General features: G+C 31.0%; 2 protein-coding genes and 1 long non-coding RNA gene across 7 annotated transcripts in view; 1 reads left to right on the top strand and 2 right to left on the bottom strand.

Annotated features, from left to right (window-relative positions):
- Positions 1-8,378, bottom strand: part of sls (sallimus) — a 33,734-nt gene extending 25,356 nt beyond the window's left edge. Inside the window, exons 1-2 of the mRNA XM_014234436.3 lie at positions 8,062-8,378; positions 5,895-6,467 (exon numbers count right to left, since the gene is read on the bottom strand). Of these exons, the coding sequence (XP_014089911.2) occupies positions 5,895-6,105 (211 nt within the window). The 5' untranslated portion in view covers positions 6,106-6,467; positions 8,062-8,378. The remainder of the gene's footprint in view (positions 1-5,894; positions 6,468-8,061) is intronic.
- Positions 1-25,871, top strand: part of LOC118680386 (uncharacterized) — a 290,728-nt gene that overhangs the window by 51,353 nt on the left and 213,504 nt on the right. For both annotated transcript variants that reach the window (XR_011397061.1, XR_011397062.1), the window contains exon 2: positions 13,341-13,519. This is a non-coding gene — a long non-coding RNA (uncharacterized lncRNA). The remainder of the gene's footprint in view (positions 1-13,340; positions 13,520-25,871) is intronic.
- The window catches only part of zormin, a 187,531-nt gene continuing 185,786 nt past the window's right edge, over positions 24,127-25,871 (bottom strand). For all 4 annotated transcript variants that reach the window (XM_070111806.1, XM_070111800.1, XM_070111801.1 and 1 more), the window contains one exon: positions 24,127-24,601. In XM_070111806.1, coding sequence (XP_069967907.1) covers positions 24,580-24,601 — 22 coding nt within the window. In that variant the 3' untranslated portion in view covers positions 24,127-24,579. The remainder of the gene's footprint in view (positions 24,602-25,871) is intronic.

Below are 25,871 nucleotides of genomic sequence, written 5' to 3'. Positions count from 1 at the left end.
ATATTGACCGTTATAAAAAAAGTATTTACATATTTTTCAAATCAAATTTTTGAAGATAATCATAACACATTTTTTTTTTTATTTATAAGATATCCAATTCGTTATATTGTTACATATAATGACCGTAAATACTTAACATAATAACCTCTAGTCTTTACATATTTTAATTTTAAGTTGAAGATAAAGGAAAGTTGAGGTAATTCAAACTCATTAATATCATATTTTTAAAAATAGTTTTCGTTTGTTTGTATTATGTTATGTCTACGCAACTTAAAAACGCTTTACTTTGAGCCAACATATGTCTTGTGGACAATCAAATTGAATCAATTAACAATTTATTCGTGTGTGTTTGATTCGACACACCATTCATTTAAATAGGAGCTATTCACATATTCTCTTGGGGTTAACAATCTAAGTCCTTCGTTCTGACTTGATCTTATAGCATGATTATAAATTTGTTGGTATCAAAATTGTGAAAAGTGAGCACGCTTCGCCGGTTGCCATTGTCTGTCGACCGTTGTTAGAAAAAAACGTTCATTATTATAAATTAATCGATTTCGTGGGTTAAATTGCAAAAAATCCCTATTGAATGATTAAAAATCTATTGTACTTTTTTTAATTATTATATATACATGAAATAAACCATGCGATACTTTAAAATAATACCTTCGAAGCTTATCGAATTATCCATTTAAGTGTAGATTTCGGTAATTCAGTAAATTGTTCGCCTAAATGGTTTTTGGTTAATGTAACCTTGCGGTAATTTATTCATACAATCATCGATCATATTAAGTTTGTTTTCTGACTCAAAAAGGCTCTCATAAAAATTTGGTGTTGAATATTATAACACCTGTTAGAAGGAAACTAATAACTGTACCCTGAATAGGGTATATTAAGTTTGTCACGAATATAAATATAAATATAAATAATCAGCGTGTCGAGCTGAGTCAATTTAGCTATGTCGATCTGTGTCTGTATATACGCGAATTAGTCCCTCAGTTTTTGAGGTATCAATGGGAAATTTTGTACACGGGCTTTTCTCCCCGTAAAAAAACTATTTAAAATTAATCGGTACAGAATTTTAGCCAAAAAGCCTGAAAGAACATCCATAAAAAATATTATAACAAAAAAAATTCTCTGGCAACTGTATACTTGTAGAATGAGAAAAATCTATTATATTTCAACAAATTCGCTAGGATAACCTCCTAATTAAGAATATTATTATTGACTTGGGTGTTCGATATAAGTAAAATATTTTCCGTAAATGATAGGTGAAAAAAAAATGTTTAGGAATTATATCAAATTCACGTATTTTTTTACGTTTGACATTATAAGCAAATTATATATTTATTACCAATTTAAAAATTTATATCTGAACGTTAAGTTTGAAAATAACATACGATTATTATATTTTAAATGCTGTAATGCTCATTTGGTTTTATAAAGATTAAATCTAGAATAAAATAATATAAATTTGGCTAAATCATATTTTAATCACACTTTCCTGTGTCTAAAGAAAAACCACATAGTTTTGGCTCTTACGGAGATACTATATTTTATTGTTTAGGAATTAAATTTTGATTTAGAAATTAAAATGCTCCAATTAATATAAACGATTCTAAACTTTTATTGCACAAATTTATGACAGCACTGCATTTAATTGCACATTCGTCACCAATTATCCTTATGTGCCGATTTAAATGGCTAATAAAAGTATTCAGCGCTGGTGCCAAGTGTGGTCAGCTTATGAGCGATGGCCAAGTGCCAATTGCTATCAGGCAGCAGCGAACAGTCACCGGCCAAATGGCAAGAGCGACCTTGTAGCGCTGAGCAATGCAATATCCGAAAAAGCTCATTGACACCAATACACAAAGGCATTTGAGATGATTAAGTGGTGTGGGGAAATCATGAACCATAATATTTTTCTCAAAGATGTATATACGTATATGTACATTAGTACATATGTAAGTGGTAAATATTTATGTTTTTATGTACAAATTTGCACATAGGTGTATGTATTTATATACATATGTATGGGTATCATACATAAGTGGTGTACATATGTCTATGAATCTGCATTTTTGGCAAGCTGTCAAATCGCTCAATGATGAGTGGACACCATGGCAATCCACCACATAAAAAATATGTATTATATACATATATATGTTTAGCTCAAGAGATTCTACATTTTCCAACTGTTTCATTCCACAAATGACTGTGCTGATGAAAACAGCGTATCAATACTTTTAGAATATAATTTTTGAGTAATGATGATGAAAATTTTACAACAAAATCGTGTTTAAGAATTTGTTTGACAGTAATAATTTACACGAAATGATATATAGGTATGTACGCTTTCAAAGGCCTACGACTTTTTCGTATATCAAATGATATTTTGCTTTACAATTTGTTAGTTCTTTGAGATATTTTATCTTCAATTAATGTTTAAAAGATTATCTTTTTCGCTAAACTTTTCAAATACAGTTAGAAATATAAAAATTATATACCAATTTCAATGTTACTTCCATTGAAATTGAATTTTTTGCAAAAGTTTTAAAGCCACAGGAGTGTTTCCAAACTGTTACAAGCAAGAATAAAATGTATTATCGCCTTCAAACTATTTTTTTTAATGAGATATAAAATGAAATACCGAAATTTAAGTAAATTTCATAATTTTGTATTTTATTACATATTATTTTTATTAATTTTTGTAAAATTCTAACAATAGTAGATATTCGGGGGAAACAATTTACATAAAAGCAAAGATTTTTTTTTGGCATTGGTTTTATGTTTGAACTGGAAACCACTGAATTCAGATAATCAAATGAGGAATAAATATAATTTTATTGACAATTAAAAACGGTAATAAAAACGAATATTTCGCCGCAGAAATTATATACAAAATTTTCTTTAATGAATGTTTTAATGACTATGAATTATTGAATTTTTATTTACTGAATTGGGAATAATATTATTTGCATTATAGCTTTATTAGTGAAATTGCTACCAAAATATTGCTTCTAAAGAAAAGAAAGTAAGAATTTTGGAATTGAAATTAATGTAGTAGTCTACTTTTTATACCCTGCACAGGGTATATTAAGTTTGCCACAAAGTTTGTAGCACCCAAAAGGAAACGTCGGAGACCTTATAAAATGTATATAGGTAAATGATCAGCATGGCGAGCTTAGTCGATTTAGCCATGTCCGTCTATCTGTAAATACGCGAACTAGTCTCTCAGTTTTTGAGATATCGATATGAGATTTTGTATACGTCCTTTTCTCCCTAAGAAGCGGCTCATTAGTCGGAACCACTATAGCATATAGCCGCCATATAAACTGAACGATCGCAATCAAGTGCTTGTATGGAATGCTTTATTATTTGACGAGATATCTTCTCGAAATTTGGCATGAGTTATTGTCTAAGGCAATAATGCAATCTCCAAATAAATTGTTTAGATCGAGTCACTATAGTATATAGTTGCCATATAAACTGACCGATCAAAGTTCTTGTAAGAAATGTTTTGTATATGTGAAGGATATAATTTAGCTTGGGCACAACCGACGTTAACGCTTTTTTTGCTATTTATTAATAATAACTCATTCGCAAAAATTAAAATTCTTTAAGGTGAAATATTTTTTTTATGTTTTAAGCTATTAGGATACGGGCAAAAGACTATGAATTCAAAACTGTCGTGTGCTTTAATGCAGTGGTCGCAAAGACTGACCGTGCTGGATAATACTGAAAAAGGTTTTCGAACAGAATTTTGGTAATTGTAATAAATATTAAAAGAAAAAAATTATTATTCAAAAAGTCAGTATGTACTGTAAACTGTCTTTTGGAAGTATCAGTAAAGTACCTTCCAGAATATTACAAAACAATCGTTTTTTATTCACATTTATATTTTCAGTTTATTGAAAATTGTAGTTTTATCACTCTTTTAAATTTAAAGCATGTTTTTACTTTTGACTAATAACTGGGGCATACTTAATTTATTTTGGTGTTTCGAGGCGGATAGAATATTGAAGAATCTCCTTTATATATATTATTGATTTTTTTTATGTCTTTTGATATTATTTTATAATTTGTTTTTTAACCAACATTTATGTTTGGTTAATAGTTTGTTATTTAGTCCAAAATAAAAATGTTGATTAAAAAAGTAGAAAAAGAAATAAATAAATAAGAATAATAAAATAAAAACAAACATAAGGAATCAATAATAAATATAAACTATAAAAATTCTTAAACGAAATACGTTTGAAAAAATGTGTTAAGAAATTGTTAAAAGAATTAAATTTTAAGTCGTTACAATTATGCACATGTATTTCAAAAATTATAATTAGTAATGGAAATTCACGACATATGTTTAATAAAATAAAGCAGGAATTACTATAAAACTTTAGTAAACCAATAAAATTAACTAAATTTAAATATATTAGGTATGATTGAAAGTCCTTATAAAATAAACCAACCTCATACAAAAAAAACAAATAAATATAATACAAATTTAAGAAAAAAATTCATATAACAAAACTATAAAAAAAAATAATAATAATAAAATATGAGATAAAAATTGAAAAGTGTAACAGACTTGAAATTGTATTTATTAACTCTTGGTGGAGTCAATCACTGACTTGCTCAACCAGCGGGCAAGCTTGGCAGGAATGCAGGAACATGAGCCGCACAAACCGACTATTCAAATTCAATAGGAATGACATAAGAAATCTGGTAGTAGTGCTAACAGGTCACTGTCTAATTGGTAGACACCTAACCTGCACCTTACAATGACTATTGTAGAAGCACTCAGGAACTAGAAGAAGTGGAGACTGTGCAACATCTTCCAATGTAAGGCTCTATACAGGAAAAGAATCGAAACTATCGGTCGAGGGTTCTTGGTCGACGTTTCGGAAGTTGCTCACATAAAACTATTTATACTGATGAACTTCATCAGAAGCACAGGTTGGTTCAGAGAGGAGACAATAAAGTGAGGGCACATTAGTCCCGGTGGTATCACAATGGGCATCCTATAGGCCTCAGTGCGTCTTCAGACAGCCACTCTACCTACCCAACTCACTAATTAAAGTCTCTACAAATGTTATGCAGTCCAATTTTTTATAAAAAATATGTTATTTTCAATAAAATAAAACCAATCTACTAATAAGTATTACAATGAAGTAAAACAAAAAAATAAAAAATAAGTAAAATTATTTTAAAATTCTTAAATAGCATGAAAGGTTTTTCTAAAAGTAATTTATTCATTTTAATTTCGTTATTAGTTTATTATTAAGATTTAAAATAGCAAGGAATAATGTAAAGTAATAATAAAAATTAAATTTAGTTTCATTAACTAGTGTTATATATTAATATAAATTGTAAAAAATACTAGCTTATAATATTTAATTCAATAGAAATAAAGTTACGAAAAAATTAGTTATAAGAAGATGCTAAATGATTATTTAGTTTAATAAATTTATTTATAATTCAAAATAATTATAAAAAACTAATCCAATAAAAAAATAAATAAATAAATAATAGCTTTACTTAACTTTATTATACTATATATTAAATGAGCGAATATTTTTGAAACAAATTCAACTAATTGGTGAGAATATAAAAATGTTTTGAAGAACATTTTGATAATATGGAACCTTTCTGGCTTATATAGACGATTAAAGAGCTGTAAAAACTATAAATTCTGCGAAAAGATTCTGGGTGCTTTCTTATAAATACATTCAAAATACTGTTAAAAGAAAAATCATAAAGCAATGCGCATCCTTTTCGCCTAATTTTATGCACTAAATTCAATGCATATGCAACTAAACACGCACACAGTCATAGAAAGTATTTCGATCACCAACTGGCAAAGCACATTTTAGCATTTTCGCTGATCAACTGACCTCTTTGCTGAGTAATTTGCTGACTTTGGACGGTGCGCTGTTCGGTGCGGCTAATCCTTTGCTGCTGCTGCACGCTCGAGAATTGTTGTTGGCTCGAGTATTGTTGTGTTTCCTGATGCGATTGCATTTGCGATTGCATTTGCGATTGCTGTTGTTGCTGTTGCTGCTGCTGCAACTGTTGCTGGTACGGATTCGAATTTTCTCGTTGCATTTTCGTTATATAACACTATATTGCATTTAAAATGATAACTGATTGATTTTGAGTGATTTGACGCTGCTAAATCTGACTATGTATTCGTTTTTTTAGTAACTCACTGGCTGTTGCAATTAATCGGATAGATTGAGACTGGATATTTATTTGCTGGCTTGCGGTGCGATGCAATCCAACAAAATTACCACTTAATGTATCTATCCGATTTTAACACTATTCGAGTTGTAGATACAACGTTGGCGATATAATTTTTCAGCCGCTGTGACTGCTTTGTGTTGACTGATTTTTTCACTATATATCTTTATATTTAACTTTTTCAAAATTTCACTTCAAACACAGATTTAGCTTGCTTCCTGTAGGCGCTAAAGAAAAGAAGAAATGGAAATGGTAGTTATGGCACTGCAGTTTTGGGTGAAAAATACACTGAATTGACTTAGAAAATAAAATTTTTTCAAATAAATATCTAAAAATTTCTTTTTGCACAGTTATTTAAGTTTCAGTTGCTAGCGAGCGTTCATTTCGCTCATTTTCGTGCGTAAGCTTTTGTTTTCACATATTTATTTTCGCTCAAAATATCAAATTTTCTTTTTTGCGATCACTTTTCACTTGGAATTCTTTTTTGTTTTCATTCTATTATGTTCATAAGTTCGCTCGCACAAATCAACGCGTTCCGGCTGTGCGAAATTTCCGTGTGTAAGGCCGAAGAGAAAGTAGTTTAGTGTATTTTATTGGATGAAAATTTCTATTTTCGAAATATAATTTCGGCGCAGGCCGTCCTTTTCGCATTCCTCGGCGGTTAGCTATACTCCATCTCATTTGTGTACGAAAATACGAAAATATAACACCGAACACTTTAATGCCGCACCAACACAAACACAAACAAGTGCCGCTATGCGAACATACATATGTAGAAACACAAGCGCCAATGTAGCGAGCATCTAGTGGCTTCTTAATTTTCAGTGGCTATTTTTAAAAACTGACAAAAAAATTTGTTAAATTTAACTGAACTGAAAGTTGCTTTAAAAAATTGAATTAATTTTATTTGTCACAAAAAATTTTTTTTTGCAGAAATAATATTTTTTAAGAATATTTTTTGAAATAAAAAATTTTTGTATAAAAATATTCTCCATACAGAAATTATTATTATTAATTTAAAAACAGATTTTTTTTTCAAAAAATTGTTTTTATTTTTTAAATAAATGTTTTTTATATAAAAATCATCAAGCAAGTTTAGTTTTAAGCAAAATATATATATATCCAAAACACTGTTTTCCTTTGGTAGTAAGCGAAACTTATTATTAATATCCTTGAGCTTTTATTTTTATTATTATTTTTATATTATTTTGTTGTGTCTTTAATCCTTGGGAAGCACAGTCATAATTTTCTTTCCACATATATAAATTAATCATAGTAATTAGTCAGCTTAACTAGTATATACCATATATACAACATATACATATTTATTTTATATACATATATTTGCATTGTGAATGAGTGCAACACTTCGTGAGACGGATCCGGATCAACCGATCAACCGATTTACCCACAAACCGAGCAACCGCACGACCTTTCGGCCACACGATAGCCCCTCGATCGCACAGCTTGACCGAGAATAACACAAAAAACACAAGCGATCGGTCGGACGGATGTACGTTCGTAAGCGGTTCGTGTGTGACACGATCACCCACCAACACTAACACCACAGCATCGCGCGTCCGTTTGCTGGTCTACACAAGTGTAACGAATCTTTTTTTAGATATTCAGCGCAGCGAAAAATATTTTCTTCATAAAAATTTGTTACGAAACCAAAAAATGTTTGAAGATTTTTCACACTTTTCGTACGGTATTATATTTTGAAGCAAATTTTCACTTTTAATAATTCACTATTCACTAATTTTATGCACTTGCTCAGCTTTTCTTTAAATATTCTCAAAGAAAATTCTTTCAACTGCTTACTTTCGTTATCCTTTGCGGCGTTATAATGCGATTTGTAACTCGTTTAAATGATATATATATCTATATATTTTCCGTTAGAAATTAACTCTCTTTTTTCACCTCAGTTATTATAAAAAAAATTATACGAAAAACTCTATGTAAAATATATATATTTTTCCTTCAAATATATATGTATTTTTTGTATATACTATATGTATATTTTATTGGTGCGCGTATGAAAAACTTAAATTTCAGAAATTAAAAATCTTCTGGTTTAAGTCATAATCCCCGAGACTGAAACCAAGACGTCGATCGTTTTTGAGGTGCGAGCGAAGAATGATACAAGATCGTTCCGATTGTGTTCAAATAGCTCGATCGACGTTGTTGCCGTGCATATGTATTTTACTCTATATATATTATTGCTCAATGTACCACATATGCTGGGCGCCACATGAGTAAATCACAACGCGTGAGAATACTTTCTTCATTCGTTAAACACTTCGTCTTTGATTCGTGGTGCCCCATTGCTGTATGCACTGTGGTTGTTGTGCTATGTGATTTTGTTGTTTGTTGGAAAACTCATCGATTTTATTTTTGGGAAATTCGTCGAGTGCACAGCCGTCGTTGTTGGAGGCCAAATTGATGGGGTTCATTTAATTGTATGCGCATAAGTTCTTATGTTTCTTAGTTCGTAATTGTTATCGATGGTGGTTTGCAAGCAATTGGTGGAGTTATGGATTTGAAGTCGAAACATTTTGATAACATATATTAAGAGATATTCGTTTTTATCCATTTTCGACTTGTTTTTTAACTTTGACGGTATGTATAAATAATATTTTTCTTAACAAATATTCGACATTTTCAGTCAAAATAAATTTTTTGCATTAATTTACTATAACTGTCCCTAATTAGTATGTTTATTTTATATTTATTAGTATAATTATTATGGTAAAATTTTGATTTTGTGTAATGGTTTTCATAAAAATTTATTTTATTATTCAGAACATTTTCTAAGTCATTCATTTTCAAGTCGAGAAGGAAAATGTTGAGATAAACTATCTACAGAATTCCATAAATATTTAATTTTATCGAAAGCAAGTTGATCTCTCTAATAAATTTATATTCTACGGCTTAGCTCTTTGGTTGTATTTCTGAAAAAATGCATGGCTTGATAATTGAATCATATTCATTAAACTTTGCTCCTAAATGTAGGCATCAATTATCGAAGTCGCACACCTTTTGTTGTTATTTAAAAGTAATGACAATTTTGCGATATAAAAGTTGAAGAAGTTGACTTCGTACTCGAATGCTTTGCTGATATACGACCAACGGGGACTTGCGAACATTAGCCGACTTCGAATGGTAAATTAATTTCATGAAAATATTGTTTATGACAAAAACAATCTTTGAGGCTTGCCATTGTCTGTCGAGTGACAGAAAAAAAGTTATTTCATGGTAATAGTTAAAATATTTTATAATTTTGGGCCTAAAATTTGAAATATATCGTTTTTAAGCAATTTTTTGCTATCCAAACAATTTCGAAAGTATGATTTCGCGAAAAAACCTGTTATTATTTCAAATATAGATTTCAAAAGTTTGTATTTTTTGAAGAACTATTATAAAATTAGTAAATAAGTTTCATTATATATACTATCAACATGTCTCTAAAGGTGTCGTTATTCTTCTCGTTGATTTTTATTTTCAAAATCTACCCATCATTTTGACTCTTCGATTTCCTCAAAGTCTACAATGGTCAGTGTATTAAGTTATCCTACGAGAAAATTCACGCTCTCGGCCACAGTGGACTACTCGCCATTACTCTCCGCCTGTCTTCTAGCATTTGTATGTATGTATGTGTATATGGATTGCAAGATTTTTCGGTATTGAGTTAAATTGCTAAAAATAATTATGTGATTTATTTTTGAAAAATATTTTTCAATATTTGCTGGGGTAAAATAAAATTATTTCTCTTCAGCCTTTCAATTTTTTTTAAAATGAATCTTAACATTTTGTATATGTAGAAAGAACAACAGTGAAAACTGGTAACAAAGGACTAAAGAAAGACACAGATTATTGTCAAAGGCAACGACACAATCTCCGAAGAAATTGATCGGACTACCCTTGCCACCTGTCATACAAGAAATTGATCGGACTACCCTTGCCACCTGTCATACAAACTGACCAATAAATATCAAGATAAACATCTTCTTACACCCCTTTATACTACAAAAAATGCACCTGAGAGTCTTTTTCAGTATAAAATATTAAATGCTTCAATTGTCTAGTGTTTACTGTAAAATTGAAAAAATGTCGCAAAATCGCTAGAACTGTCAAAACCATTGCTTCGTACTCGCCTATGCAATCGCATATACATATTTAATGTTTTTCTCGATCACTCACGACTATACTATACTTCTATATTGTGTATACTATAAGCTAAATATTGTATTATATATATAATATTGTATTGTATTTTTATACATTTGTATATTGCTTGTAATACTTAGTGAATAGAAGTTTATGAAAAAATTTTCTTAAGTTCCTAAATTAAGGAAAAGATTCACGATTTATTACAGTTTTATATAAAATCAGAAGATACTTATTGCCCGTTAAGTTCATAAGTATTCGAAAATTCTACTGTGTAGCGAAAAATAAATTTTACAAATTACAAAAAAAAAATATTCTGGCCCAAAAAGAATTGCAGCGCAGGTGGACAGAGCTCATCATTACTATTTATATAAATAATATTTAACCACAAATATAATTATATTTGTATGTAGATATATAATATGTAAAATAAGTAGTGCAAGCTGGCAGCATGGAAGTGAAATATTGTACCAACAAAACCCACATCTTTTTTGCAGCACACTGGCACACTCTCACATTGTTGCCAACAATTTACCTGCTCATATGAATAATTAAGTTTATTTTCGCTTGCATGACTTATGCACAACCAATTATAATTTTACACGCACACGCATACATATGTACAAATACATTTATGTAGATCTGCAAACTAGCAAAAAATCATTAATTTTTTAACTTAATTATTCGATATGTGCAAAGTGCTTGCAACATGCATGCCACAAGAGTTTGAATCTTGATGCTCCTAAATTCATATGCTTAACACACACTAAAATATATGTGGTATATACATACACACAAATAAATATAAATACACATATACATACAAACATGCACATGTAGATGTATAAATGTTTATGTACATGAATAGTCTGCCAGTTTCATTTTTGGCATTCTACTTAGTATTATTGTTAATTTTTTGTTTGTTGTTTTTATCTGTCAACCTGCCTGTCTATTTACCATAAATGTCAAATTTGGTAGAACAAGTTTATTGGTAATAAGTTTTTATGCGCTCATTTGCACCGTTTGCAATTGTAGGACGTGCAAATCGGTTTATGGTCAATCACTTGTGCCCTACATATATACATACATAAACATTTTTAGTAATAAAAAAGTCTGTAGTGAGCGCTAATTAATTTTTATTTTTATGCTATAAAAATTAGTTGTTCATTCTTGGCTTGAAAGTAATAAAAATTAAGGACTATGTGAACGCCAACATTAAATTCAATAATAATTCGATAATAATTTGTTTGCTAAAAAAATATTTGCTTTTGCCCATCTGGCCAAAATTAAACACCGTAAGACTAGAAAGTAGTGGTTTGTCTATTTAATCTTTTCTCAAAAAAATATTTTTTTGTATGGGTTTTTGTAGAAAAAAATTTGCGAAAAGAAATAATTAGATTTAAAAACCTGTCTATATGGTATCAAAGACCTGAAGTTGCAGAAAAGCTTAGAGAAAACTTATTAGAATTAATTGTGTATTATGGATGGTTAATTTCAGTGTTGATGACCCTAATTCGATAACCTTCATGCAATATTACATATTGTGTTGGCTTTTGTGTTTATGTTACCAACTCCAACTCTCGACTTCGTGGCGATTGTCCAAAAAAACTGAATCAAATAGTAATTGTTAAAATATAGTAATCCTGGTTTTCTGAAAACTTTTTCCTTATCCTTGTCCTTTCAGCTTCAATATGAAAGAAATAATCTAAATGACCAGTAAATGATTTCAAAAATACCCATATCAGGCTAGAACCATCACTTCAGTGGAAAATTGTAACTTATGGTATATTGTTTCAATGAGATGTTTTTATATACCACCAACAAAAGGTCGTTAGTCGAATAAAAGTTAAGCTCAGATATATAATAAATATTAAATAACGGAATAAAAAATGTCACAAACATATCGCTTAAAGTGTATCAAGTCTCATCTGATACTGGTCGAAGTCGGAACAAGCTTGCGGTCAGAAATATGAGGACCTCAATGGCTACAACTGATTTTTTACCGAATATATCAGTGAATTTGTGTGGTGTGATATCTTAATAAAAATAATTGTGCGTCGTTTTCTGATAATAATGTTAAGTTGGTACTAAAAAGGGAGCAGTTCGGTTCAGTATTTCACCTAGCTTCTCTATACTAAATATAATATTTTCGAACTTACGGTTGACTTTAGGTCATATATATCGGTCAGTTAGCGACTTTTATTAATAAAGTTGAAAAAATATTTTTTCCAACATACTTTTGTTTAATGATAGGAAAAGTAACGAAATCGGTTCATATTGTATGTTAATCCAAATCCCACCCACCTAATGTAAGGGTTTTTGCCCTTCTGGTTGACTGTAACAAGTTACAATTACGTATATTTATTCTGGAAAATAATTGTCAATCAGCGTATTTAGTTTACATTGAAGCATTCCAAATTTTAACCGAATTAAACCTCGTGTAAATTTTATCCTTGGTATGACGAAATCCCTCAGACAATGAGCGAAATTGCTTGAATTGGTCTGAGTTCCGATCAATACTTGTATATGTGAAATGGCTTAAACAAAATAGGTGAGAATAATACCATACCTAATCGGATGGGCTACCAAGAATGCATAAAATCTGTCTCTAGACGACAAATACAGATTATTTATAATTTCTATAAAAGGAACCAATTTATTTTAAATTAGAGATTTTTATATTAAGCAGATATCTAAGGAGGCATGTTATTAAGAAGGATTTAATGAAAATATTCTGAAATATATTTTGATAACAGCTTAAAATATTTATTAATTAATTTTTACAACAAAATCTCAATGATGATGTTTCGCAGTTGCCTAGAAAGATCTCATTATAATTTCTTGTTGTTGTTTTTGTATTACTAATTAAGCAAAATATTGCAGTTTCTTCTCTCAACAGAATTCAAATCTTCTTTTGTATTTATTTATTGCAGATATGGATTAGTAAATTGCAGCTCAATTAATTTGTGAAAATCTCTTCATGCGCATTTAAATACCCAATCGAGTGGAACAGATGTGCAAATTTGCAAAACAATTGCATACAAACAACTAGATCTCAATTGACGCAGTCGAATGTGGCGGAAGTTATTTGTACAATGTTTATAGAATTAAGGTGGGTAAGGTATTCAAACTATTAAATTTATGTTTAAGATTTCTTTAAACTTTTGTTTTGTAATTTCATATTTGGAATTAAATATGTATATACATTTAATTACATTTCTATATAATGTATTTATAAATAGTTATATAATTTAATAACAGCGGCATCACCTGTGGCACAAAGCCGTAACGGTGTTTAGATTCGTCAAAAGCAGAATCAGAAGTAGAAAACATGCTCGTAATAATAAAAGAATTTGCAAACATCACGGCTCATGAGCAAGCCAAGTTAAATAAACCGTTTGTTGCGACATGTGAAGATCTCATTAAATTACAAAAAACAAAAAAATAAAAATAAACAAGAAAATAGTAAAAAAAACAAGTAAGGAAAAGCTAAGTTTGGGTGTAACCGAACATTTTATACTCTTGCAACTTGCAAGGATCAAAGCGCGGGAAATTCCTTTAGGTCCTGGTAAAACTTTACAAGTATATTAAAAAATGTTGTGAAATAATTAAACATCCATTGTTCGATTAAATTGTGAATAAATTACAATCAAATTTGGTAGCTTCTTGACTTATATTGAAGGCCATAAACTTAGACTTAATTCTAATGCTATATTTTAGTTCGCGTTGGCTAAATTTATATTAAAAATACTTTCAAATGGGAAATATGTGACATTAACTCTACCGAAGAGTCTAAATTTTATATATTGAGTTTATGTGAAAAACGTCAACCAAAGGATCTAGATTCTTTGTATTAGGGTTATGAGGTTTAGACCAATTGAAATACACTCTATAGCAACATGTTGCAAGGGTATAAGAACGAAATAAATCACGGCGCACTGAAGCTATAATACCCTTCATAGCTGCATTTTTTATAGCTTAAAAAGCTATACAAATAAGTTTATCATGGTTTTGATCAGTCAGCTGGTATGGCAGCTATATATTAAATAAATCCGATCTGAACTGTATATTTAGAAATCGTAGCCTTGCCGTGGACAAATCTATCCAATTTTTGTTTAGATATCTTGTCAGATAAAAAGGTCTTCCATTCAAGGACTTAATTTCGATCGGTCAGTGTGTATGATAACTATATGCTATAGTGGTCTGACCTGAGCAATTTATTTGGAGTTTATATCGCTACCTAGTACAATAATTTACACCCTATTTTGTGAAGATATCTTATTAAATATAAAAATTTTCCATATATGGGGTGGATTTTGAGCGATTAGTTTATATGACAGCTATATGCTATAGTATTCCCTCTAAACAATTTATTCGGAGATTACAGCGCTGCCTTGGGCAACTTGGGCAAATATCGTTAAGATAATGTGTCAGATAAAAAAGCTTTCCATACAAGGTCTTGATTTTGATCGATTAGTTTGTATGACAGCTATAGGGTATACAATAGTAGTCCAATATCGGCGGTTTCGACAAATGTGCAGCTTCTTGAAGAAAAAAGGATGTGTGCTAATTTTCAGAGTGATATCTTAATAACTGACTATGCAGTCAGACGGACATTGCTCAGTCGACTTAGCTCGCCACATTCATCCTTTATATACGCATATACATATATATATAGGGTCTCCGGCGTTTCATTTTTGGTGTTACAAACTTCATGGTAAACTTAATATACTCTCCGGTTTAGGGTATATAAAAACAATTGTCACCAACAAATTGTTCAACGGCGCGTGTTATGTTGCTAAACTGTATCTTACAAGCGGAAGATCAACAGCTATTGTTGTTGTTGTTGTACTATTATATCACTTTTTTCTTAGCGCACAAAGTAAGAATATTTAGCGAAGCATTAAGCCTTTTACCCCCAACAACTTTTCTTTAGTTACGACTTTTATTGTTATATATTTTTCTATATTTATTACACAATAAACTCGCGCGAGCAACAGTGCGGCGATGATGCTGTGCAAAGCGACGAATTGTAAGATTATTTGTATGTCTGTCGGTGTGTGCGCAAGCGCTTAGTACTCGCGACTTTCGTATGCGCCGCCACTTCATAGCCACACAACGTTTAGTTTGTCACTGACAGTTGGCAACATTAAGTTGAAGCGTTTAAGCTGTTGCATGTACACTAATAAACACTTGCAACAACGCAAGCGTAAGCAGAAACAACAATAAAAACAGATCAAAACAACAACCGGCAATCAACGCTTGATCATCAGCAGCATCACACACATACATGCATGTAATTGTAGCCGTAGAATGTTTATAAACATTTTCTCAATGTTGTAAGCAGTCGCTGCTGGGATTGCATGTCTTGTTGCCACAGTTGTTGTTGCAGTTGTGCACTATAATTTGCAATAATTAATTTTAAACACCACATGCACGCTGAAAGGTTGATCTGCATGCTGGAGTGAAGTTTACTACTTCAATTTTTCTACTCAATTTTACATACATATGTACATGTGTGTGTGGGCTGCGTGTTGCAAGCTGTTTTTGCCGACAACATGCACGCAGAAGTATTGAGAGTTATTTAAAGCTCATTAAACAACTTCTGGTGTTTGGCTTAATATTAACATATATTTATTTACATATGTATATAAACATATACATATTTGTATATACTGACATGATGGGCAATAGCTTCCACACTGAGTGATCGATCTACGCTACGCATACAGAACTGACACTCGAGATTTGCAAGCGTGCATATTTTTTACTTGCTTTTATGCAGACTTCCACACATCTAAGCATGTATACACACAGGTTTACATACAAGCACGCACATATTCATGCAATTAATTTTTTCAACTTTAATAAGTTGTATTACTGATTTTTTTTTACTCTTTTGTGCTCGTCTTCCGCTTGGAGTGTGTTACCTGTTGCTTTTTCGATTGTTTTTTTGTTTTGTTTTTTGTTTGTTTTTGCTGTTGCATGTAATTGGAGCACTCTCTGACGTGCGTCAGTCTGCCATAAACAGTGGCATCCTTCATGCAATGCAAGCTTTGTTGGTGTTTTTTGTTTGCTAACATTAAGTTGATCCCTTTTATTAATTGGTTTTTGAATGAGAACATGAATCCAAAATAATATTTATATACAATAATATGGGTACAAGATAAAATCATATAATGTTATTAAGGTCGCCGATACCATTTTACTTTTTTCCCGAAATCTTTCGGAAAAAGGTCTTATAAAACTGGTATAATTTCACTTACTTTTTTGGGATGAAAGAGTAATATCCTGCTAAATAAAAAACTACCTTCACATAAAATCTAAAAATTGTATTTTATATTTATAATCTGAAGAGAGTATATGACGAAGCGTGTAACACTCAAAAGGAAACGTCGGGGACCCTATAAAGCTTATATATACTACACTACTACTACACTGTAGCATATAGCCGCCATACATGCTGATCGGTCAAAAACAAGATAAAGATCTTTTTATACTATTTTAAGCTATAGGAAATGCGGTTTAGCCGAAGGTAAGCTTTGTTTGTTTGATTTTAACAATAATTTTGGTAAGAATATGTTATATTTTTAACTATTACAGTACTATTTATAAGTAGTGCCGATAATAAGTCTTTCGAAAAATGTATAGTCTTTCATCTGTGACGTAACGCCGTTAGGGGTCTGGTTTTGTATAAACCTTTTAAAAACCTGAATACCGTAATTCAATACCATATATCACTGTTCCAGGTGTAAGATCATAATTCATTATGTTGACTTCACTTTACAAAGAAAAGGTAGAAATATTGACGTTAAGCAAATCCCCAGTACGACAACATTAGTTATTGATTACAGAGATTCCCAAAGAACTATCAACGCAGGTTTCTGGCGAGTCACTATCAATGTCTGTGGCTTGGCGTTGTGCTGTTGGAACATAATTCCTGTCCTATTGGCTAAAGCTGACCGTTCCTCAGCTGACTATCAATTCGGCTTAGCCACCGTTTGCATCGGCTCACCGATATTCGATCACGACTATTTTCACTTGACGCTGTTCTAAGTGACCCACTTTTTATCAGCTGTAACTATCCGCTTCGGAAATAAACCGATTTGTTGCGATTTATCAGTGATTGGCCGATGGAAATGTGGTTTATGAGATGTTTTTGTGTTAAATTGTGTAGCACTCATACATCTTCTTGTATCAGATCATCCAGAGCGTAGTGTTTCTTTATCATCATAATTACCCCAACCTTTATAATAAGAGCCGTAAAATATAGCGTATTTTATCTTTGTCATCCTTGTGGCATGCTCTAAAATTACTACGAGTTATTCAGTCACAAACCTGTCCGAGAAGTTTTTTTTTAGTACGAAATCCTATCTTTTTAACGCCCTATAAAGCAACTCTACCGCGCTTGATTAGTAAAGCTATATACTGAAAAAATATTGGATAACATTCAACTAGACCTTATGTAATATTTCATGTCAGAGCTAATCGTTAAGGTTTCATATGGTGAACGCTATCCATGGCATTATAAAATAAAGTACAAAAACCCCTTGAGATGAAAATTAACTACCTTTTTACACTAGAATCCTAAAATTTGTTGTACATAATATTTTTATTTATATGACACGTAGTGCCAAGTTAAAAGTCGAAGCAATAAATAATTGACGACCCTAATGCAATCAAAATCAGATCTCGCTTATGGCCATTATTGCGTTATTTCGCTTTTAGTTATTCGCTTGTGTTATTCTTTTGTTCTAAATAAGTAATTTAAGTTGCTTTCTTTTGGTTGGTTTTTATACAGCTTTGCACCTGTATGCACATCACTACGGCATGCGTGAATATACCTACATATTTACCATAAACTAAAGAGCACGCCATTAGAATATAAGTAGAATTACTGTTATAGTGTCTACCGATTCGCTTGGTGTAGCAATAGGCATGACGGCATCACGACGTTATAAAGGTGCCTACTCTCTAGAATTAGTAGTAATCCATTATATAATGTTCCTTGGACTAAAAATGATACAGCATTGTATGCATAATGAATAGCAGGTCGAAGGCGCAATGAGAAGAACTGTCTTTATTGTCAGGCGATATTTTAAAATAATGTTAGTGATTTTGAATTTTTTTATTTAACATATTAGAAACTTATGGGGTAAAATAAACAGTAAAGATGGACCTTTTTCAATATTTTTGGTGTAGGTAGTTAGGACAAGAATACTTTGACGAACTAAAATTATTATATCTTCAAGAAATTATCTTGCTTTGTTGATTAGAGTGAAAATTCGAAATTCGGCCCGAAACGATATACCATGAGAATGAGACATTTTTAAGCATTAGAATGACAAGCATAAAAAAAAAATTGCTTGATCACCATACAGTACGTAAAATCCGAAAACGTTTCTAATAGAATCATGTAGACAGCAATCCACTTTTTCAGTGCTCTAAGTTCAGTCAAATGCAACAAATTTGTCGCTCGTTCATTTTGACGAAGTAAATAGTTTGTTCTATGCCTACAGTGGCTCTAGAACAATACAAAAGAGTACATTCTGAAGGATCTACAGTTGTTGTAATAAAATAAGCAGTATTATATTTCATCCTGATAATGCCAGCTCTCAAAAATCGCCACGATTTTGACGAATTTTTGATCGATTTTCGATTAACAAAAACATAGAATTAATGAACTATTTAAAGTATAGTCTTGTTTTGGCACTGCATAATCTCTTTTTGTTACTTCACATCAACAAATAACCATATTTTCAAAGATTTTCTATGTAATATAGCATACATGATTCGGTTCAAACTGGATAAAATGTTTACAGAATTTATCTAAGCGAAAGCAAAAGCCTAACTGGATAAAATGTTTACAGAATTTATCTAAGCGAAAGCAAAAGCCTTCAAATTCTGATATGATATTCTTTCTTCGTAAAGGTAATTTTATTCAAAATTATGCAATAATTCGGTTTAAAATTGTTACAGATGACAGTGGTTGAAATTTCCATTTATACAAGTAGTAATTTTTCAATGTATTCATATTAAAAAATGGTTGCTTGAGGCGATTTTTAATCAATTTGCGAAGCACACAGTTCCCCTTAGTCTGATCAAGAGATGACACCATAAATAAAATGTCGCGATTTTTAACTTAGAGGACTAACACTAACTAGAATACTATCAAAGTTGCATGTTCTTTCAACCAATCATTCTCAAGTTATTGGTCTCAAGTGGACGCTAGGGGAAAGGGTGTTAACAATTTTTTTTGTTTTTGTCCGCATATTGCACTGCCTAACTTATTTTATTAACATTAGTAAAAGCAATCAGCATAAATTCGAGCAGAAACTAGGCCATTTATTTGACAAGTAAGCACTGACTGTGTATCACAGTTTGAGAAACAGTGTATTGGCGCTAAAACTGTTGTTAGCCAGTCAGAAAACAACTAAATTTTGATAAAACTCTGCAATATTTGGAAGCAAAATAAATCAAAATATTACTCTATAACTATATTAGTGCTTTATTTTCAAAATTTTAAACTTTTGTTTAAAAAAAACATGTCTCAACTATAGTATTATTCAAAGTATTGCCCTTTTGAAGTTAAACTATTTTCCCCATCTTTTTGACAGTTTGTGAATGCCATCTCAAAAGAACTGCGACGACTTTGCGGTCAAGAATGAATCAAGCCAATTTTCTATACCCTATTCTGATGTGCACCGTATACCAGTGACAGAGTTCTGCATCGATCGGAACAAATTGTAGTCAAAAGGGGCATGGTATAGGCAATAAGACGGCTAAGCCAAAACTTCCCAGCCGCTATCCTTCAAATAGCTTTTAACCGATCTTGTAACCGGGGGACGAGCGTTTTCATGATGCAATGGATCAATTTGCAAAAACGACTTTAGGACACTTCTTGAGGCACAAAGCTCGACATATTTGAGTGAAAAAAAGTTATTGTTGTTGAAAAAGGCGCACAAGGATAATATCCCAAGAATATTGGATCAAGTTACGTCATCTCTTGGCAAACCGCATGAATATAGTTATAGACCATAATTTAATCTGTTTTTGGATTACGAATAAGATTATATATATTTTTTGGATTTTCGCATTTTAAATATATTTTTATTTTATTTTATATTTTTATGATTTAACAACACAAAATTTTTGCTGATAAAAAAATTTACTACCGCGCGCAGGCAGCTCGTATCGAACGCAGTGTTTACCTGAGTTACACATAATAATTCATTGTGCTTAAGAGCTTTAGCTTTAAGCCCGCATATATGCATATCTGTAAAAATTTGGCACAAAACTGTTTTGTTGTTGTTTTTTTCTTTTCTGTTTTTTTTTTGTTGTTGCACTGGATAATTACTAATTTTGCACTGTTTATGCAGGTTGTTGCTGCTTTATTTTTATTTTTATTATTTTTCACAATACACTAAAGCATAAATATGTATTTTGCATATATAGCACATACTTACATAGGTATATACATACTTAAATCGATATATGCATGCATTTGCAAATTACGCTTAATAAATTGTTAATATGCTTCAATTTGCCTTACATGCTCATAACTATTGCACGGAGCCAAACTTTCATCAGCATTTTTCGATACATGTATGTATGTTTAATAAATTTATTTTTATTTTTTTCTTTTTTGACTTTCTATGTACTATGCATTTGGCAGAAACAATAATTAATTTCGCTAGTCAAGTGGCTGCTGCCTAACGGTTGGCATAGGCATATACTTAAAAAAGGAAAAAAAAAACTTTTCTTAATCTGCTTTCTTGCCGGCGTTAATTGTACTGTTGGTGATTGCTTTGTTTTTCATACTGAAATTGAAATTAGGTGAAGAAGAGCACTTAACACACGGTGAAATGTGCATAATAATTACATAGAAGTAATCTTATCGGTTAGTCGCCGTTGGCTTTTACGAATGAGTGAATCTCTTAAGAAAACAGCTGGAATTATGATGGAGTGGAGCATTGTGTGTGTGTGTAATTCGGGTCAGCGAACGTTTACTCTTGAATATATGTATATACCTGTACAGACATATACATATATGGCATCCATACATACAAGTATGTATGCATCTATACATATTTACGAGTATCTTAAACTATGCGCATAATTTATACTGAAAACCGCAGCAAAAGCGTGTGAACTCAACTAATTAATTCCAGTACGCCGATAAAAAGTATATATTAATAATAATTAAAGTGATAAAAAATACTTTTTTAATATTTTGGAAATTTTTTTTTTTACTTTTTATATCTTTTTTAAGAACATTTTTTTATTATATATTTAATTATAATTTTAATTTTATTTCTTTACATTCCTCTAATATTTGTTTGCTTTTTCCATTGTTACATTACTTTTGCTTTAGATATATCATTGTCATATTTTTTCGCGCTGTTTTTTTAGTCTTTGCCAAATAACAGATAAAATTCCTCACACTTTTTCATCGAGTTGTAGATTTGTTGCTTGTTGAAAGCTTTTTATTTCTTATGCAAGTAGCGTGGGGTGTTTATCTTTTTGCTCTCGTCAGCAGCCGAGAACGCTTATGAATATATGTATGTATAAGTATATTTTTCAATTATTCCGTGTTCAGTGTCGCATTAAGTAAGCTAGATATTTTTTTTTCTGCGTTTGCTCCGGTATTATCTCACACTTAGCGCATTATTTTTGCATTGGCAAATACTCTTATCTCACGCTTTGGGGCATAATAGAGGAAAGAAATTATATTTGTCCTCAAATGAAATTCCAACGCGTCAAATAAAGTAAAAGAAAGTGACAAGATATTAGTTGTAGAACTTCAAAGCATTATTTTTCTTATTAACTTGAAACATTTCACTTGCATTAGTCATGTGGTTGTATAAGTTTTCAAAAATTTTCCGCGAAAAACATTTCTCAGTACGTTCCTGAAGCTAAAATGCTAAAAAGCGAATATTAAAGACCTATAACTGTAACTGCAGGAATCTTCGAAAAATAACATATAGAGATGGCTATGGTAGCGCTATAAAGCAGTATGGTGTACATGTGTTTTATTAAAAAAAATTGAAAATGGTAAAAAAATCAAAGTTTCTGAAGTCGGAAAAATAAAAAATCAAAAACTTGGTTATTTTAATTGTTCACATAAATTTTGTGGTTATGTGAAAAGAGTGTATATACAAAAGTTGTAGATCTTCTCATTACCTAAAAATTTGCCACATTACATTTATCGGTAGGACTCGTAGCTTTCGTATTTCGAACACTTAAAAATTCAATCACGCCCCTCTCCTTTCTTTTCCGAACCACAATTATTTTTGTTAGTTTTACTTTTGTTTCCAATGGTTTATATTCTACTTTGAAAATTATCTATCCTGGTCTAATTTCCATATTCAATATTTTTTAATATTAATTTAAGCTGAAACCAAAAATTCGATGACCTTGCTAATTATACTGATTTCTATTATTTTGTTTTGAATTTTTTGATCGCAGGTTACTCCCACAAGCTGATACAACATAATGGAATAATACTTCTATGAACCGTTTTATATTATATCCGAGAGTAAAGTAGTAGTATTTTATAAAAGTCCAATATAGTGTTACTGCGCCAAATCATAACTTCGACAGAGGTGACCTCAAATATAAGGTTTAGTAGAAAGAAGTTTATTATATTTCCAATATATGGCTTTAGTAAACAAGCACGATCGGGTTACACTATATGGCATTAAAAAAATAAGATCTCGTACTATATAAACATTTCAAACAGTTTTGTGATGGCTTGACTCAGTATATGTGTCCCGTTCCGCTAATTTTGTTGCCAAAGATACACCACGCACTGGACGGCCAATTGTTGAAAATTTCGATAAAATACTGCAAGCCGTTGTGTCCGACCATCAAGTAAGAACTATTTCGATTGCCAAAAAACTGTTTGGAATCATTTAAATAAGGCTGGATAAAAAAAAAATAAAGGTCGATGTATGCGTGGCACTCGAGTTAACGCTAAAAATAACTAATGGATCGAATTTCCATCTTCGAATCGCTGTAGAATCGCAACAAAATCGTTCCATTTCTGAAGCGGATGATTATTAAGTCAATGTCAAGCGAAATCGGTCGTGGTCGAATGACGGCGAGCCGGCGCATTTAGGGTTTTGCTATATGTTTGGTCGAAATGGCGCTGGAATCAATCGGACCTGGACTAACCACAATTGGACCGATTGAAAAGTTCCTATAGTTTGACAACTTTCTGGCTGTGGTTCCTAACTCAGGCATACATTTAGATTACTAGGAATAGATGCCTATAGATATATGAATATATATAATCCTTTATGAGCATGAAGTTTGTTCTTTTGAGCTGTCCTTGTATATCTTGGCTACGGGTATCAATCCTTGAGTTGTTGTCACAATATCAATACATTTTGATTGCCGAAATAATATTGTTTAAGCTTGTACTTAAAAATATTATTGCATAAACTGTCAGTAAATTACGAAAAGCTCATTTTTACTATTGTTAAGCCTTAATAACGAGGTTTGAGGATCCATGTTTTGAAACAGCTCTAGTTCCTTACGAGTGTAAGATAACGCTTTTAATCGAGTTATCTTATAGATCTTCAAAATATAAAGGATTTTAAGATATCCAAATACATATGAAGTAAGAGATTCATATCAATACCAAGGACCAAGTTTTATTTTTAATATCGCATATCTATGCAATCTATGAGTATCCAAACAAAAACCAACCACTGATTCATATATGTATATTTCAAAAATATATTTTCACAAAAAGATCGAATTTCTTTCTCATACAATATTTTGACATACATATTTCTTAGTAACTGTGTTAGTTTTTCTTTCTCTTTCACTTAAAAATATTTTTTAATAAATTAAGGTTCACAAAATTTGAGAACCCACTGTAAATTACAACTACATGTAGAATTAGTTGTGTTCGTTAATATTTCCTTTATTTTATTAAAAGTTAATTTATTAGTGTTCAATAAAACTGGGCTGGGGATCACTCTTTTACTGGGTTCAACTTCTTTTACACTTATACAAAAACTTTTTGATAGCACTTAGTTGTGTTGTTGGTGTAGCTTTACAATTTACAAGGGTATACAAAGTAAATACATTGTTTTTAACGATTTAATTTTGAAATAACTGTTTGTTGCTTTGTAGGTTAGATTGACGGGTTTCACTATCGTTTTAGTTTTGGGCGCTCAAACCGCTGTAAATAAGAAGAAGAAAAGAGTACAGGGTTGTTAAGTTGTGTTTGGCAAAGAACAAATCGGCTACGTTTGTGCGTATATATGTATATATTTACGTATCTACATACGAGTTTATATGTATATGCTTGCATGCAGGTGAGTTTTGTGCGTGTAGTATATGCAGAAATGCTTCAAAGTGGATAGAAACTTGTAGTGAAAGTTTGAGAGTTACTGTAGTTGTAAATTAAGATTGTAAAACATGCAAAATAGTAATTTGAATGATTTTGTTGAAATTTTAGTGCTTGATAATAAGTTGAAAACAGTTTGTATGAACTCCTAAATTTTTGACATGTACATGCTTTTATTCATTTACAGTTTATTTGAATATATTCCGTTTTTCAGTTGAATAACCATAAATATTATTAAATAAAAAATTTTTGTGTAATAGTTACTAGATATAAATTATTAAAATTATTTATGGAAAAAATTAAGAATGTTATATTACTATAGTAATCTGACAGCAATATGGTCGGAGTTTGTAGCGTGGCCTTTAATAATAATCTGTGCCGAATTACGTGAAGATAGCTTGTTAAATGTAAAAGTTTGCCATACAAAGACTTGATCTTGATTGGTCAATTTTGATGGCAGCTATGTACGTATATGCTTTAGTGGCCCGATATCGGTGGTTCGAATGAATGATCAGTTTCTGGGGTAGAAATGGACGTGGACAAAATTTTGGATCGATATCTCAAAAATTGAGGGACTAGCTCGCGAATATACAGACAGACGTACATGACTAAGTTGACTCATAATAATATATAATTCAGTCTACCTCGTTTCCTTCTGGATGTCTGTACCAAGTAGACTACTTCGAGTAGGTACTTATCTATCGTGGCTTTATACCAAGGTATTTTTAATATAATGGAGAAAAGTTCTCATATTGTATTAATGTTAACGACGTTGAGAACAGAATATTAATCAATAATTTCACATAAATTCTTAAAGACTGAAACACTCTCAGATTTCTTAAAATCGATTTAATAATGATGAAATAAGAATGCTAATTCATCTCAGACCAATAAGGATTTCTCTATCAACAGGGTTATAGTATTATGTTTTGAGGTTTGATATATTCACTTTGATTAATTAAATAAAAAATTAAAAAGTATTTAAGAAAATATATCAGTAAATATTCTGGACTATAACATGGAATCGATAGTGAGTTGAAACTAAATTGAACTTTTTTTTTGGAAAGATTCCACTGATGAAATGGAATTGTTCCCGAAATCA

The sequence above is a fragment of the Bactrocera oleae genome, chromosome 6 (genome assembly GCF_042242935.1).
Source record: "Bactrocera oleae isolate idBacOlea1 chromosome 6, idBacOlea1, whole genome shotgun sequence".
NCBI classification, from domain to species: domain Eukaryota; kingdom Metazoa; phylum Arthropoda; class Insecta; order Diptera; family Tephritidae; genus Bactrocera; species Bactrocera oleae.
The sequence above is the reverse complement of the archived record's forward strand: the minus strand, read 5'-3'. Positions and strand labels throughout refer to the sequence as shown.